Source organism: Pinus tabuliformis, chromosome 7 (assembly GCF_031772625.1).
Source record: "Pinus tabuliformis cultivar Carrire ecotype Pingquan chromosome 7, CPIR1, whole genome shotgun sequence".
Lineage (NCBI taxonomy): Eukaryota > Viridiplantae > Streptophyta > Pinopsida > Pinales > Pinaceae > Pinus > Pinus tabuliformis.
The window spans coordinates 469171970-469190623 of NC_142293.1; the positions used below are offsets into that span (position 1 = coordinate 469171970).

The 18654-nt window shown below is 39.6% G+C and overlaps 1 protein-coding gene across 2 annotated transcripts in view; it reads left to right on the forward strand.

Annotated features, from left to right (window-relative positions):
• The window catches only part of LOC149247974 (uncharacterized), a 136173-nt gene extending 120533 nt beyond the window's left edge, over positions 1 to 15640 (forward strand). Inside the window, exons 3-6 of one of the 2 annotated variants that reach the window (XM_089455975.1) lie at positions 7349 to 7531; positions 7631 to 7801; positions 7928 to 8265; positions 15255 to 15640. In XM_089455975.1, coding sequence (XP_089312101.1) covers positions 7650 to 7801; positions 7928 to 8265; positions 15255 to 15409 — 645 coding nt within the window. In that variant the 5' untranslated portion in view covers positions 7349 to 7531; positions 7631 to 7649 and the 3' untranslated portion in view covers positions 15410 to 15640. The remainder of the gene's footprint in view (positions 1 to 7348; positions 7532 to 7630; positions 7802 to 7927; positions 8266 to 15254) is intronic. The other variant, XM_089455974.1, reaches the window with a different exon arrangement.
• The last annotated feature ends 3014 nt before the right edge of the window (positions 15641 to 18654 follow it).

Sequence of the window (18654 nt, forward strand, 5' to 3'; positions counted from 1 at the left end):
GGATGGATTTCCCTCCTCTATTCCTTCCATTGTGAATGATGCATCTGTTTCTCACCTCAGCCTTTCTTGCTGTACAGCCATAGTGTAAATACATATGGACTATAGTGGCATCATGGAACATAAAAAATTCTGCTGGAGAAATATAGTATAATCAATCAGAATGAGCACCAAGGATCCCTACATTTTCTACACAACATGAGAGTTTGAGGGAAGATTATGGAATTTTCTTCATCTTCTTTAGGAAATCCATTTTGAGGGAAATAATGTCATTTATAACTTGCTTGTGGGTGATAGGCCTGACATTGAGGTGGCCATACTCCTATGGATGTAACTTCTTTCCCTTGCTATTGTTATGATTGTGTTTCTAAAATATACAAGGATGGTGAAAGCCATATTATTAGACTTGGATAAGTCAACTTAGCTTGGCAGATTTAGATGGTTTTTTTGGCCAAAACCAGTCCAACTGTTGATTTGGGGTAGCATTGGATGTGCTCTAGCCACGAAATTTGATGGAGAGGCTAAGGCACATGAGATCTCCAATACCCAGAAAGGGTTTGGGAAGATTCTAAACAGTTTGGGAGATATTAAAATAATTAATATTTTTAATGGAGTAACTAAGTCTAAACATAGGGAAATTAAAATATTAATGTAAATTAATATAAAACTATGTTAGAATGGTCCAAAAGTCATCGATCAAGCTAGATCTAATCTTAACAGTTGATTAGGGACTTAATCTCGGCCGTTGATTTCTCAACGAGAAAAGTATAAGAGGAGGCTTGAGGGTCACTTGGAGTATACACCAAGAGATCAAGATTTCGACTTTCTGGGGCTGGGTTTGCTGAGAAAGTTGAGAGAGTGATTAGGGGTTGCAACTAAGGGGCAGTGAATACAGAAGCAAAGAGGTAGAGATAGTGCCAGGAGGATCAACACAACAGCCAGGAAAGCTAACGTAGAGGGCAGAAGTCGGAACTGTCGAGAAAGCTGACGCAAAGGGCAAACACCGAAACTGTCGGGAAAGTTGATGCAGAGGGCAGAAGCCGGAACTACCAAGAACAACCGAAACAACTTGGAAAGCTGACGTAGAGAGCAGAAGCTGAAACTGCCGAGAACAATTGAAACTGTCGAGAACTGCCAGGAAAGCTGACGCAAAGGGCAGAAGAGGCTGACGCTGGGGTTTTTCGTGGGGCAGATTGGAGTTGAGGAGCTGCCAGAGTGTTTATCCGGGGTTTCAGCTGGAGCATCTGTCTCCAAAGGAGAGGTACTACTGCCGAGATTATTCTCTATTAGGTGAGCCGGTTTTGGCACCCAGATTGTATTCAGAAACTGCATAATAATAAAACCCTCAGATAGTTGCACTGATTTTCCCACATTGGGTTTTTCCGAGGACATTAGTCCAAAAACAACGTTGTCACTTGTGTGCTTGTTTTGTTTCCTTCAGTTGATGATTTGTAATGTGTTGAGCATGTACTTGTATTTATTTCCAGTATTTACATGGTAAATAACTTGTTAATTAACAAAACAAGTAGGTAGGAATAAGTCAGGAAGTATGTGAAGGGTTTCTAACAGGTTAGACCTACAAAATTCCAACATGGTATCAAAACATGGTTGCAGATCATAGAAGAACTGAGGACATCAGCCGAGCAGAGCAGCGACAACAAAAAACAGTTGTCTCAAGTGACAGAAGTTGTTCCTAGCAGAGAAGCAACAAGGAGGGGTGACGCAATGCCTGCGTCATCAAGTTTGAGCCAGGAAGAGGATCAACACAGTGGCAAAGGGGAGCCGACTCGACCTATGCAGTGCCCGGTCATCTTTCTCAGTTAGGAATGATTGACGCCCGTGGCCAAGAGGTGCGAATTTTGTTGGCGCCGAGATTGCACAGAGCTTAGAAGCTCTAACCTTCAGTTTGTTGGGGCTTAGGAGGTTGTGGGTAAGTTGCAAAGTGAAGTTGGTGGGGTATTGTAGTCAGAACAGTATCTAACAGGGCAAGACCAAGGGGAGGGAGTTGTTGCAGAGGTGGATTTCTAGCCAAGGAATCCAGACCAGTGGTGCAGTTGCACAGACGATCGAAGAGGGGAAACTTGACGGTTGGCAAAAGAATTTCCAGGAGGGAAATCGGGACTCAAAGGGAGTCCAGAAGAGAACTTCCAGACAGGAAGTAGAGAGACTCAGCAGGAGTCGAACTGAGAACTTCTAGGCGGGAAGTAGAGAGGCTCGGAGGAGTCGGCAGAGAAGAGTAGAGAGATGGCCGTGAATGGGATGAGTGATCATGATAAGTTGGATGGAGCGTCCAACTTTGTGGTATGGAATGCCAGGATCCTGTCCATTCTAGATAAACATTGTATCAAGGCCTTCGCCTTGAGGGATGACGATTATGCCATGAGTACTCATGTGCCACTTGAGAAGAAGTGGGGAGACATCGAGTTGTAGTCAGGCGGACTACAGGTGATGAGGGGCAGGATCCTTGAGGTACCCAGCCTCTTGGATTAGACCTTACTACGGGAGCCTCAAAGAGGAGTAGCATCACTGGCGATGTCAGTAGAGACAGATGTAGATGGAGCGATAGAGGGAGATACAATGCAGGATTCCCAGGACAACGCGAGGCTAGCAGGTTGCAATAGTGAGAGAGGTAGAGGAGTGTTGCACCAGTGCAAGATGGCACAGAGAGGTGTGCAACGGTGCGAGATACAGGGAGTTGTTGCAGCAATGCAGAGGTCAGAGAGGGAGCACTTGTCAGCGACAGAGGGAGCTTCAGCATCGGGAGTGTCTCTAGCCTGACAAAGATGTTAGAGTTGGGAGATCAGTTACTTACTTCTCAGTAACTGAGTTGCAGTGCAACAGTTAGCAATGGTGGTGCTATGGGCAGCACGATGCAGCATGATGAGAGGGGATGCAGTGCAAACATAGCATTGGCAGTGGCAGGGCCATGGGCAGCAGCACAAATGCAGAGGGAGTTGTCGTACAGATGCAGCAGTGGCAGTGGTAGAGCCATGGGTGGCAGTACGGGATGCAGTAGTGCAGATGATGGGTAGCAGGCCTAGCATCAAGGACCGATGCCGGATGATCAGAGTAATACTCAGTGAGGAGTATTGCTAGAGCAGTCCTCGCTAAGAGGGAGTGTTGATTTGGGGTAGCATCGGATGTGCTCTAGCCACGAAATTTGGAGGATCTCCAATACCCATAAAGGGTTTGGGCAAATTCTAAACAATTTGGGAGATATTAAAATAATTAATATTTTTAATGGAGTCCCTAAGTCTAAACTTAGGGAAATTAAAATATTAATGTAAATTAATATAAAATTGTGTTAGAATGGTCCAAAAGTCATGGATCAAGCCAGATCTAATCTTAGCCATTGATTGGGGACTTAATCTCGGCCGTTGATTTGTCAACGAGAAAAGTATAAGAGGAGGCTTGAGGGTCACTTGGAATATACACCAAGAGATCAAGATTTCGACTTTCTGGGGCTGGGTTTGCTGAGAAAGTTGAGAGAGTGATCAGGAGTTGCAGCTGAGGGGCAGTGGATACAGAAGCAGAGATGCAGAGATAGTGCTAGGAGGATCTGCGCAACAGCCAGGAAAGGTGACGCAGAGGGCATAAGCTAAAACTGCCGGGAACAGCGGGAACTGCCGGAACAACCGGGAAAGCTGACGAAGAGGGTAGAAGTCGGAACTGCCAGGAACAATGGGAACTACCAGAACAACCGGGAAAGTTGACATAGAGGGCAGAAGCCGAAACTGTCGGAATTGCCGGGAAAGTTGACGCAGAGGGCAAAAGCCGAAACTGCCAGGAACTGCTGGGAAAGCTGACACAGAGGGCAGAAGAGGCTGACGCTGGGGTTTTTTGTGGGGCAGATTGGAGCTGAGGAGCTGTCGGAGTGTTTATCCAAGGTTTCAAGTCGGAGCATCTGTCTCCAAAGGAGAGGTACTATTGCCGAGATTATTCTCTGTTGGGTGAGCCGGTTTTGGCACCCAGATTGTATTCAGAAACTACATAATAATAGAATCCTCAGATAGCTGCACCGGTTTTCCCACATTGGGTTTTTCCAGGGACATTGGTCCAAAAACAACGGTGTCACTTGTGTGCTTGTTTTGTTTCCTTCAGTTGATGATCTGTAATGTGTTGAACATGTACTTGTATTTATTTCCAGTATTTACATGGTAAATAACTTGTTAATTAGCAGAACAAGTAGGTAGGAATAAATCAGAAAGTACATGAAGGGTTTCTAATGGGTTAGACTTAGAAATTCCAACACCAATTTAGATTCCAATTATGTGCTTTTCTTAAGTTAGACTTAAGCTAAATCAGAAAAGCAATTTACTCAATAAATTGAGCAAGTATCCTAAGGAGACTTTTGATGACCGTTTGCATACTTGACATCTAGCCAATGGAGAAGTACGTGTCAACTGCTACAATCATCAACAAAGTCTCACTGAGTCACCATTGAAAATAGTTACTCACATAGACTCTTCTATAATACTCCCCACTCCCCTAGACTCCTATGAAACTCCTCAGGGCTCATGAAACTCCTTTGAAATTGCTTAAGACTTGCCACACTCCTTTGAAACTCCTCAATATTGTCAAATGGGTCGACAAATCATAGGAGTAGAACAGTCATCAATATTCTTGTGGCTCTCCCTAAAATAACCACGCCCTTGAAACCTATTGATGTATTGTCACATGAAAAGGATGAAAATATGATATATTCATTCTTGATGGATGTTGTAGAAGAAGTTGGGGTTAAAAATGCTGTCCAAGTAATCATGGACAATTCTGCAATTTTTTTGGCAGATGGAAAATTACTATGTCCAAAATACCCTACTATTCTTCCCCTTGCATTTTTGGAGGACATGTGAAAGTTTGAGTGGGTGCAAGATATTGTTCGCAAGTGAAAACGAACAACCAAGTACATTTATAATCATGCTTGGGTGTTGAACCTTATGAGAGAGTTCATAGAGGGCAAGCTCAGTTGCTCCATTGTGACATGCTTTGTCACATACTTTTTCTCCCTCAGCCTTCTAAATGAGTATCAAGCATTGAGATGGATGTTTTGTAGCCATGGATGGCTATTTTGGAAAGAGAACACAAAACTGGATGCAATTGTTGTGGAAGTGCCTCACTTTAAAAATAATTTATAAAATCAGCAAGCTTGTTAGCACGCCCGAGCCCCTTGTGAAATTGTTGAGGATCATGGATGGAGACAAACCTCCAATGGATACATTTATGAGGGCATGGACATGGCCTAAGAGGCCATCAAGACTTTCTATAAGGCAACCTCTGGGAAGAATGATTAGAAACTCCCTCACTAAAACCACAAGTCTTGGATTATATTTGCATGGTCACAACGCACCATATGTCTTCCCAAGAAGCTCACATTTCTCACTTCCCCACCAACTCCAAGGTTAATATGATTCAGGATAATATGAGGTAGGTGTCTCAGGCTTAGAATAAAATAATATTATTTGTCTTTGCCCCCCTTTGAGCCCCCTAAGTCCCCTTTCTTTCCTCTCTTGTGGAATGGTAGCCCCCTATATTTTGTCCTCCATTTGCAGCTCATGTTGTATTTATTATTATTATTAACCCTCAGTGTGTGATAATTATTACATCATTTAACACTCAGCCTTTCATTATATGCACATATATGCATTGCTAATCCGGGGATCAAAACTGGGGTATTAGATGGTACATCATCATCGTCCTTGTAACTGGTTGAGAAATGTGAACTAGCTCATCATCCTCAACTGTGTGCCACACTGCAACAATATGATCTCTCAGCTTTTCTACTTTCATGAGATAGCTTGCTACTATATCTGTTTTTCTCATGCAAGCAGTGGTGGGCTTGTTCCTTAGGAGCATCTTCTTGGATATGTTCACACTTTGATACAGGGTTCCTAAGGCATCTTACATCCCTTTGGCAGTCTTTGTCCCAACGATATGATGAATTAGGGGATCCTTAATTGAATCCATCAGGTTTTGCTTCATACCTACTATCTTCTTGTTGTCTTGCCAGATATTTGCAATCTATAAGCGGTGCAACTTCCTTCTCCATATGATACCATAAATATTCCGTTTTTGGAGGTTCTTAAAGTTGGACACTGCCTGCAAGTGACTCTCTTACATAAAGGGAATGTCCATTACTGCAGCTCCATTGAACAAATTTCGTTCTTGGCTAACTGGGTCAACTAGGGTTTCACACCCCAAAACTCTTCTCAGTCGCATATGCTGAACATTGGCACATATCTTTCAGTCATTGAAGCTTGGACATACTGCACACTGAAACCCTCTGACAACTGAACATTGGCACATATCTTTCAGTCATTGAAGCTTGGACATACTGCACACTGAAACCCTCTGACAACTCTCTACTCTAGACAACTTGCCTCTCCATACCTGGAATCTGGAAGATTTCAGAAACTGTGCTCTGATACCATTTAGATTTTCCAAACCATGGGAAACAGATTCTGCACTCTAAGAGAATTCCTACATGAAACTAAACAGCTAAAATCTTAAAGCTACTAAAAAATGCACCCTGTAATTATTGCTAGAATCTATAAACACATAAATATATAATGGAAACATAGTAAACTGACTGGCAAAACCTATCATAGCTTTTCATTACTTCTGAAAATGAATATCTGCTATAGAAAAGCAACTCACTGCTAGCTGCTGAACTGAACAGTCAATGAATAAATCTATACCTTTTCTTTTTCCTTCATAGATTGAGGAGAAGAGTAGGTACAATAAACCTAGACACATGCACAACAATGCCTCAATTGAAGATGATTTGATGCATGCGAGAGCGTGCACCCTATTTACTAGAGTGAATGCTCCTAACTGAAATTACACTGAGCTAAAAAACTAGAAAAGTGCTTAATACGACTGAAGCTAACAGCCCAAAACTAGTCCAACTCAGATGCTTACTGCTCCAGAGCTTGAGTCAGCATCTGATTCAGCCAAGTCACCTTCACATGGATGAGTTAGAAAAAATCTGACTTGGTCGAGTCTGTTCAGCTGATGCATCAACGTAATTAAAAAAAGAAAAAAAGGAAGAAAAAATTAGAATAATAAAACAATAAGCTCTCTATAGGTATAAAAGAGGGAGAACCTTGGATGTTACACACCAGTCTGAAGATGATACACTAGAAAGTGTGCAGCATAACACACCAGTCTAAAGCAATGTTTACCATGAGTTTGACAAGGAAATTTCAATAATTTTTACTTTCACTTTGTTTGGTGCCTAATGTTTGCATTCTGACTGAATAACGAACATTGTCTTGAAGCATGGCCAAAAGTGTAATGGGATATTATCTGGACAATTATGTGACTAAGATGTATGATAAAGATAAAATTGCAGTGTGGCAGAAGTTAGAAGAACAGAACCGTGACTTCTTTAAAGCTTATTACACAAGGTTGAAGTTAAAGCAACAGATCATATTATTCAATTGTTTGCTAGAACAACAGTATCAGCTTATGAGACTACAGGTGCCACCAACTGGTCCTTTGGTTCCTATGCAAAATGGCATGCACCCTTCACCTGGTAAATTTTCTTGACCTCTTCTACCTTGTTGTTTTGTTGCCCCTTTTATTGGCATCTGATTGTTGGAATTGTCATTACTCATTTTCACCCTATTTGCAGTGCAGTCCAGCATCTACCCATGGGGTACCCTGTCTTGTCACAACCCATTCTTCCAGCAACTGGACATCTCCATCTAGTTTCCATGTCATGTGGACTATCTAGTCCAGTTGTAGTGAATGGAATTCCTGCTCAGGGAAATTTTCAGTCAATTTGGAGCAGCTCTGCAACAGAGTAAGACTTATTTTCTTCCTTTTGTTTCTCAAATTGAAATGTTAATGCTCTTTTAGATGTTTTAATTCATAGGGAGGCCATTTTACAGCTGAAGAAGTGGTCTTGATATAGTGGTTGCTGACACAGGAATATTACAGACAGTTCTATGGAAGTAGGTTCTGCTATGCAAACACCTTGCAGTGGTGTATCATCTATGACTGACATGTCATTAAGTCCAGCTTCAACCATGTCAACTAGTCATTTCCCCTTCAATTCGACTGATATTTCAGGCATCGGTACAAATCTTATGCCCCTTGATGTGGCATTCTTATCTGGTGACACAGCGGGTCCAAATGGAGTTGGCACATTACAGGTTGTCCCAGACGTTGGAGGAAGCAGCCTAAGGGACTCACTCAGATCACTTGGACAGCTGCCTCAGAATTTTAGTCTTTCAAACCTTACAACAGACCTAACAAATGGAGGAGGTATTATGGTGTTACATTTTTTGGTTGTTTTTCCCTTTTAAGTAAACTAGATCACTATAATACAAATAAGCAGCTTTTAACTTTAACATACCTTGACAACGCACTCTTGATAGTGGGAAAATTATTCACTTCTTACTCAGCTATCTTCAATACTTATATTGAGGTCAGCAAAAGGAAAAATTATTTAAATCTATATACTAGGTAAGTACTAAGAACCAGTGTTGAAAATATCGGTATCGGCAAAATATCGGTGAGGGTCCAGAAAATATCTTATCGGCAATATCGGCAAAATATCGGTAAATATCGGCAAGCATAAAAAAATAATTTTTCCAGATTTTTAAATATAGCCGATATTTTGCCGATATTTTCAAAATATCGCGATATTTTGCCGATATTTTCCGATATTTGCCGATATTTTCAAAACAGAAAATATCGCGATATTTTCTCGGCGATATATCGTTTTGCCGAAAATATCGCGATATTTTCGAATATCGCCGATATTATCAACAGTGCTAAGAACCCTATAAACAAGCTAGCAAAATATAAACTCTGGATAGACATGTGATATGTACATTTTTGACCGTATAAAAGCAGCATGTTTTACTGGGATTATTTCCTATTTAGAACACAAAGAATAGATGAGGAAATAAAAACACACAGTTACCAACTTACCTCATATCTACGACCTCTAGGCTATTCAGTTGTTTGGGTGTTGACTTCTTTATGGTACAGATCTGAAGCTGAAGAAATTGCAGCTAGGTGCCAATAGCATTGATAATCAGATGCTGTTTGAAAGCACTCAAAGCTTAGTGAAAGATCACTAACCATCATGTTAGAGGCTGGATTTCCCTCCTCCATTCCTTCCATTGTGAATGATGCATCTGTTTCTCACCTTAGCCTTTCTTGCTGCACGGCCACAGTGTAAATACATATGGACTGTATTGGCATCATGGAACACAGAAAATTCTGATGGAGAGATATAGTATAATCAATGAGAATGGGCACCAAGGATCCCTACATTTTCTACACAAGCTGAGAGTTTGAGGGAAGATTATAGAATTTTCTTCATCTTCTTTAGGAAATCCATCTTCATCTTCATCTTATAACTTGCTTGTGGGTGATAGGCCTGACATTGAGGTGGCCATACTCCTATGGATGGAACTGCTTTCCCTTGCTATTGCAATGATTGTGTTGCTAAAATATACAAGGATGGTGAAAGCCATATTATTAGACTCGGATGAATCAACTTAGCTTGCCAGATTCAGATGGTCTTTTTGGCCAAAACCAGTCCAACTCAGATGCCAACTGCTCCAGAGCTTGAGTCAACATTTGATTCAGCCAAGTCACCTTCACATGGATGAGTTAGAAAAATATGACTTGGTTGAGTCTGTTCAGCTGATGCATCAATGTAATTAAAAAAATAAAAAAAGGAAGGAAAAAATAGAATAATAAAACGATAAGCTCTTTATAGGTATAGAAGAGGGAGAACCTTGGATGTTAATTCCTAAAGTTGATGGATATGTTTATCATTACTTTATTTAAACTATATTTCAATGTTACAAGTTAAATGAATAACCCCATTGCAGGAGGTTTTCTGGTTTAATCAATTCCATCAGACCTCAGATAGAGAGAATGTGGATATATTTTTGGCTTTCAACATATATGCAAAGCAAAGCCTTGTAAACCCTAAACTCATTTATCTGGTGATGTAAGATTAGATGGACTGATAAACCTTCTAAATCCTAGAGGATGATGTCTGTTAGATAGACTTTGGGTTATTTAATCCATTGGAGGTGGTTGAGTCAAGTGTTGGACCTTGAGGGGCACCCCTCAAGAGGGGAGCACATCCAGTGCAAACTTTTATCTAGAGAGAATTCTGGAGGATTCAACATACACTAATTATATTGATGAGTCATGGGTCATGAATCGTGATTTATTGTGAAAATTTTGAGAAATATTTGATCAATGCAAATTCAAAAATTTCACCTCAAGAGTCAACCTTGAGGTTTCCTAGATCAATTTCCTGTGAAGTTTCAGCCTTAGTGTTGAGTCTGAATTTCTGAAACATAGAATATAGCATTATATATATTTCATTTATGTCCAACCAAATACACAATGAAGCCCAAGAAAATAAACACTGTACAAACTTCAAGGGAGTTATGTTTCCATCCCTTAGGGCACATTCCTCAAGATATAACAGATCTGAAAATAACTTACTAACAGGTTTGTTACAGACACAATTTTTCCCTCTACGCTTCCATATACTTGTTTAATCACTCAACAAAATATGTTAATTGTTTATGATAAATCAATATGCCAAGCAGCATTAGAAAATATTTGTTCACCATGGGAAATATGCTGAAAATCAGATCTACAAGTACACAATGTTTGGAGTCTGGGCAGCAAAGTGTGCATAAGTATTATGTTTGATGTACACATATGGACAACTTATCACAAGGTACACAATAGTTCTTCAAGCTTATCACAAGCTAGGACTCTCAAGTTCCTCCAAACCCTAGCTAGGGCATCCACCATTAATAGCAAACCCTAACCAGCAATACAAATGCCTAGCAAGACATCCCACCAAGTTATCTAGTCACACCAAAGACTCCACAACAAGCTAGCATCAATACTAACATGTTCATCCTTGTTATTTCACCAATCTTGCCTCACACAAGCTTTCACCTTTGATATTTCATCAAGCTATCCTCACACAAGCTGTCCAAGCAAAACGTTCCAGGTCTTTCTACAATTTCTTTTCCACAAACCCTCGGTCCTTCAAATTTCCTTTAGGTTTTGTCTCACATAAATCGTAGTGCCTTTCTCCCTTGTGTAAGACAAGTCCATCTTCAAGATACAAATGATGTAATGAACTCTTGCATGCTTACTACATGAATACTACAACTAAAGTTTATATCTTCCCAAATGTGCCCAAGAAAAACAAGCATAAACACCCAATTACATAATGAAAAATCATAACTTTGGGATTGGATGGCCCACCTTCAAACATACGATCCTAACAAATGAGCGAGGGTACACAATGGCTGGCTCAAGTGGCAGAGAAAAGTAGCATGTAAAAGCTATTAGGTGGCTAGCAAAGGGTTGTTGACTGTCGGTTGAAGACAAATCTAGGAGAAAAAATATCCTATGGGGTCACCCACTGGTGGTGGGTAGCAGGTACATAAGCAACCTAATCTTTTCCTCAAGATAAGGTTTCCAAGTGAAGCAATCTCTCTTCAAGCTGTACATGTGTGAAGTTAAGGCTCCTCATGTGGTGTACCCTCAAGCATAGGCTCCAAGTGTCGAGTGATCCTCATTTCAAGGCTTCTTGCTCTCCAATACAAGTATTCATTCCTCCAGTGCTCCTTGTCAACATATGGGTTCCAGGTCTACATACAACTCTAAGCAATGCACCCTCAACCCTATTGTCCTAAAGTCAAGCACTTGTCCTCTTAAGGCATGCCAAGTGGTCCCAACGTCCCTAGAGCTGAGGGCCCTCCTTTTTAGTGGGCAATGCTCCTCCTCCAAGGTAGATTGAATGACTCCCTATCTTACCTTTTTAAGACTCGCTTTCCTCTTCCACTCTTGGATTCAGCACCTGTGTTGCTTCTCAAGCAATCTTGTTGGTGGCATAACATAAAAACCTAGACTGCCTGCCATTTGGACTCATGACCATTCACTAGTGGGGCCTTTGACTTGGGCTTCATTTTTTATTATTTTTGTATATATTTGGGTTTTGGAAAATTTTCTCTTCATTTGTATAGGTGAAATATTTCAAGGATCATGGAAGAAATTGGCATGGGTGACGTCAAAAACCCTAGACGTCTAGGGTTTGAGGCTGAATTTCCTGAAGGACGTTAGCCATTTTTGGCTCATTTCTAGAGGGTTGTATTTGTCTGAAGGCTAGATCTGGCCTAATTGGGCAGCCACATCCATAAAGAGGCTAAATTAGCCTAGTCACTGCCCTCTTTTGCCCTATTATGCTTAGCCACAGATATTTTGAGGAGGTTATCATTGCTATAATTGTTATACTTTGATCCATCTTTTTTTTGCAGGCCTAAACGAAATTTCTCTAAGGGTTTTTGGCAATATTTTCTAGTGAAAAGGAAGAGGTTTGAAGCATTTAGGCCAAACGTTGCTATAGGGCCTTGAGGGTTTGGTTCTCTTCCCCAATCATCTATTGCTAATTGATTTCTCTTTTTTTGCAGCTAAAACAACTCACTGTATGACTGTCATAATCCTAGATCAGATCTGAAGTTGATCATATAGTGGTATAATTACATCACAATCGTTCTAAAGAGATCCTAAATAACACCAAGACTTATCACAAATGTTTGGTTGTCACCTTATGTAATTTTGATGACTGATTGAGTCTATTGAAAGACTAACATTATCATTGCAAGTTTGCAGCATTTTGATCTTTCCTTGCAGTGATTGTGCAGTGGCATCTTTATATTGTTTCTAGCGCATAAGCTTGGATTTTTTGATTGGCAGTATTCCTGGCATCTTGGTGATGCCTTTTGTGCCTTGATTTTCTAACTTGCTTGTGATTCTGGGAGGTCTGATATACTGCTTCTAGGATCTGATATAAGTTTGCAGAGGTTTGATTTCACTCTACAGTGGTGTTCTTAAAATCATAATTCGCATAAATCTCTTCCCTTTGCCTTGAGGATAGCCTAGATTTATCATTTGCATTATTGGGCTTGCATTGCTTGGCTTTCCTTACAATTTTTGAAGGACTTTTATGTTAAATTAGAAGTCTGCTATATGCATCATTAAATCTGATCATTAATATAGCAGTGGTAAAAATTGGATTCTAGAGTCTCTAATATTCATAAAGAAATAAATCTAATTGACAGGGACTCTTGTTTGAAGGATTGCAGTGAATTTTGGAGGACTGTTTAGGTCTGATATATCACCTACAGCAGTGATATAAACACCTAACAGGGACATAATAAGCAATCTACAGTCATAACTTCTCATTGGCATATATCTTGCATTGTTGGGTTACTTCACTAATAGGGATTGTATGACATCTCTTGTGATTTGTGGAAGGACATCCATACCAGTCTGAGGTCTGATATAAACACTGTAAGGTCTGATATAAACCAGTGTTGCGGACATCTCGATAACATCCCGATTTTATCTTGAAATCACGATATTTTGGCCTAGTCGATGTTTGTTGATTTTTAAAAATATTTTTATGGTATCTTAATTTTGCCGATGTTTACCGATATTTTCCTGATTTTTACGATTTTTTGGTTTTCTGGACCCTTGCCGATTTTATCCCGATGCCAATGTTCGCAACATTGATATAAACACTGTAAGGGAGAGCCCTTCTTGGGCATGTTACAAATGTATTTAAGTCTATAGGATTGTCTAATTGCCCTCCAAGACAAGCACATGTTTCTCCTCTTTTAGTTGGCCTCGAGATGAAGTAGAAACTCATGTCGGATAACTTATTTTGAAGACACATCCCCTCAATAGATCATGTTGGCTTATTTATGTAGACAAACAACTATATATATGCAAGTATGATCTTCACATTTCCACAGAAATTTGGATATCTCTCTGAAGTTCGGATAGGATTACAGTCAGTAAGTTCAGATACTTCTGAAGTTTGCATGTCAAAGGAACTTGGATAGGGATGAAGGAGCAGCGAAGAGCTTTAGGGCTGGACACAGTTGCAGTGACAAGGAACAGAAATATGTTTGGATCTCTCTGATTTGGATCACAGTTACAGTGACTAGTAAAGATACAAGTTCGGTCTCAATACTATAGTCTACAGCAGAAGCACACAGTTCGGTCTAAGGCATAGAGATTATAGTTCGGTGCTATGAAGGAGCTAGAGTTCTGAGATCTATCACAGTGTTTTGGTGCTGCTACAGTGATCACATTTTGGTGACATCACATTGATGTGTTTTGGTGCTATCTCTAGTGTATCTACAGTTTGTTGAGGAGATAATCTCAGTGCTAAGAAGGTCAAAGTAGAAGAGGAGTCAAGAAGAAGAAAAAAGAAGAAAGAGAACTAGTGTCTTGGTCTTGGAGTGGATAATAGGACAAGGGTATTGGTCTTGGTATTGGTCAATTGGAATTTCTATAAAAAGGATTTTGTGCATCGGTGGGTCAAACTCTAAAAATATGCTAGAAGGGCCTGAGGTGGGCTCCCAATGTTTAAGATCCAAACTCATACTAATCTGCTTGAATCCATCCAAACCTGTTCGAAGTTTGATTTACCCCTAACTGTTGTAAATGGTCTGTGATCCAAATTATCTAAATGAGGGCATGCGTGGATGGGTCAGACTCCAAAAATAAGCTAGGAAGGGCTTGAGCTGGGCTCCCAACGTTCAAGATCCAAACTCATACCAATCTACTTGAATCATCCGAACCTGTTTTGTCCTCAACTGTTGTGAATGATCTGTGTACAAATTATCCAAATGTGTGCCATGAGTGTCTCGATCACTACATTCTTCAAGATTAGTTGGCTTGGGTCAATCTACTTATGAATGACCTGTTGAGGACTTTGACATGAGTTATCCTTAAGTTTCTTTTTGATTAGGACATCCTATAGGCTTTCTGATTAGAGATGCCTTACCTCTTTGATTAGGACATATCCTATAGGCTTTCTGATTAGAGATGCCTTACCTCTTTGATTAGGATATATCCTATAGGCTTTCTGATTAGAGATGCCTTACACAATCCCTTGCTACACATTCTATCACTTCTTCTCCCATTAACTCTTTTAGTCATCCAATGACATTAATATAGTTGTTCTTTTTTCCTTCTCTACCTGCCATTGCATTTAGTTTTTTGGTGGACAATTGATGGAGCTTATTTATATACAAGTATCTGATGGGCTAACACGCTATTGTGAGTTGCAACTATGAAACAAGCAATTTTAAAAGCCTTAAGTTGATTACATGTTAGAAGTTATTTAATGTTTTTTTTTCCCATTGACTATAGTGAAATTTCTTTTATAATTATCATAGGTGAGCGCAAGGACCAAAAGACTCTTGATAAATTGCGTGCTGAAAGACAAGCTAAAATTGATGAACATTATCATTGCAGAACTCTGATACAAGCTTGCAGCAGTTTGATCTTTCCTTGCAGTGATTGTGCAGTGGCATCTTTACATTGTTTCTAACGCATAAGCTTGGATTTTTTAATTGGAAGTATTCCTAGCATCTTGGTGATGCCTTTTGTGCCTTGATCTTCTAACTTGCTTGTGATTCTGGGAGGTTTGATATACTGCTTCTAGGATCGGATATAAGTTTGCAGAGGTTTGATTTCACTCTACAGTGGTGTTCTTAAAATCATAATTCGCATAAATCTCTTCCCTTTGCCTTGAGGATAGACTAGCTTTATCATTTGCATTATTCGGCTTGCATTGCTTGGATTTCCTTACAATTTTTGAAGGATTGTTATGTTAAATTAGAAGTCTGATAGACCTAACATTAAATCTGATCATTATCATTAATATAGCAGTGGTAAAAATTGGCTTCTAGAGTCTCTAAAATTCATAAAGAAATAAATTTAATTTACAGGGACTCTTGTTTGAAGGATTGCAGTGAATTTTGGAGAATTGTTTAGGTATGATGTATCACCTACAGCAGTGATATAAACACCTAACAGGGACATCATAAGCAATCTACAGTCATACCTTTTCATTGGCATATATCTTGCATTGTTGAGTTACTTCACTAATAGGGATTGTATGACATCTCTTGTGATTTGTGGAAGGACTGCCATACCAATCTGAGGTCTGATATAAACACTGTAAGGTCTGATCATATGTTGAAAAGTGTAACTAGGTTCGGTCTTTATAATGACATGTAATTGTGATTTTTTAAATGATGTAAAGAAGAAAAAAAAATCATCATTATGCTTGCTTCATGGGTTTCATGAGCAAGGGATTTTATTTTTAGATGGCTCCCATTGAGAGCCTTTAGGATTTGTCATAATGATAAAAGTCAAAGAGTCAAATGTATTTAAGTCTATAGGATTGTCTAATTGCCCTCCAAGACAAGCACATGTTTCTCCTCTTCTAGTCGGCCTCAAGATGAAGTAGAAACTCATTACGGCTCATTTATTTTGAAGACACATCCCCTCAATAGATCATATTGGCCTATTTATGTAGACGAACAACTATATATATGCAAGTATGATCTTCACATTTCCAGTCAGAAGTTCAGATATCTCTTTGAAGTTCGAATAGGATTACAGTCAGTAAGTTCGGATGTCAAAGGAACTCGGATAGGGAGCAGCAAAGAGCTTTAGGTTTGGACACAGTTGCAGTGACAAGGAATAAAAAGAAGTTTGGATCTCTCTGATTCGGATCACAGTTATAGTGACTAGTAAAGATACAAGTTATGTCTCAATACTACAACAGCGGCACATAGTTCGGTCTAAGGCATAGAAATTATAGTTTGGTGCTATGGAGCTATAGTTATGAGATCTATCACAGTGTTTCGGTGCTATCTCTAGTGTATCTACAGTTCGTTGAGGAGATGATCTCAGTGCTAAGAAGGTCAAAGTAGAAGAGGAGTCAAGAAGAAGAAAAGAGGAGAAAGAGAACTAGTGTTTTGGTCTTGGGTCTTGGTATTCATCAATTGGAATTTCTATAAGAATTTTGTGCATGGGTGGGTCAAACTCCAAAAATATGCTAGGAAGGGCCTGATGTGGGCTCCCAATGTTTAAGATCCAAACTCATACTAATCTACTTGAATCCATCCAAACCTGTTCGAAGTTTGATTTATTCCTAACTGTTGTAAATGGTTTGTGATCCAAATTGTCTAAATGAGGGCATGCGTGGATGGGTTAGACTCCAAAAATAAGCTAGGAAGGGCCTGAGCTGGGTTCCCAAAGTTCAAGATCCAAACTCATACTAATCTACTTGAATCATCCGAACTTGTTTGTCCCTAACTCTTGTGAATGATCTGTGTACAAATTATCCAAATGTGTGCCATGAGTGTCTGGATCACTACATTCTTCAAGATTAGTTGGCTTGGGTCAATCTACTTATGAATGGCCTGTTGAGGACTTTGACATGAGTTATCATTAAATTTCTCTTTGATTAGGACATAGCCTATAGGCTTTTTTATTAGAGATGCCTTACACAATCCCTTGCTACACTTTTTGTCACTTCTTCTCCCATTAACTCTTTTAGTCATTCAATGACATTAATATATTTGTTCTTTTTTTCCTTCTCTACCCGCCATTACATTTAGTTTTTTGGTGGACAATTGATGGAGCTTATTTATATACAAGTATTTGATGGGCTAACACGCTATTGTGAGTTGCAACTATGAAACAAGCAATTTTAAAAGCATTAAGTTGATTACATGTTAGAAGTTATTTAATGTTTTTTTTTCACCATTGACTATAGTGAAATTTCTTTTATAATTATCATAGGTGAGTGCAAGGACCAAAAGACTCTTGATAAATTGTGTGCTGAAAGACAAGCTAAAATTGATGAACTTAAAGAGAGGACAAACAATCATCTGACTCAGTAGCTTATTCACCAGCCCAACTATTGCAAAGGATTCAAACTTGATCTTTACAAACAAGTGCATCTATGCAAACTACAAATGTAATATTGGATAGGCAGACCCATCCATCAAAAGGATAAAGTGCCCACAAGAGTGTAGCTTTAACAACTCATCAAGATTCTTTATCAAAGGTAGGTGGTGTTGCCACATCTGAAGTAAAAAGATTGCAAGTGACCACCTAAACAATGTCATTAAGTTCTCCCTCTGGATAATCACTAACATATGTAAAAGAGAATTGTTGTAAATGTTGGAATTTCTAAGTCTAACCCGTTAGAAATTTTTTTTGTTCTATCTGGTTTATTTCACCTACTTGTTTAATTACTTAACAAGTTATTTACCATGTAAATACTAAAAATAAACACAAGTACAGTATCAACATCTACATATCATCAACTGAAAGAAAACAAGCACACAAGTGACACCGTTATTTTGGACCAATGTCCCCTGAAAAACCCAATGCGGGAAAACGATGTAGCTATTCAGAGGGTTATATTATTATGTAGTTTATCTGAGTACAACTGGGTGCCTAAACCGGCTCACCTGATAGAGAAAAATATACTGTAGCAATACCTCTATATCCGGAAATAGGTATTCAGAAAACCTGTCCCACAAAACCGTCTCTAGCACAATTGAAGCTCAACGCTGGCCCTTCTGGTCACTGCGTCAGCCTCCTACTGACTTGTGTCACCCCGAGACCCTCTACGTCAACCTTCTGAGGCACTGCGCAGCCTCCGGGAGCCTCTGCGTCACTCCCTTTGCCCTCTGTGTGGATGACGCAGTCTCTCTGGGCTCTGTGTTGTTTCTACTGGGCTCTGTGTACCCTGAACTAACTGCTGCTCTC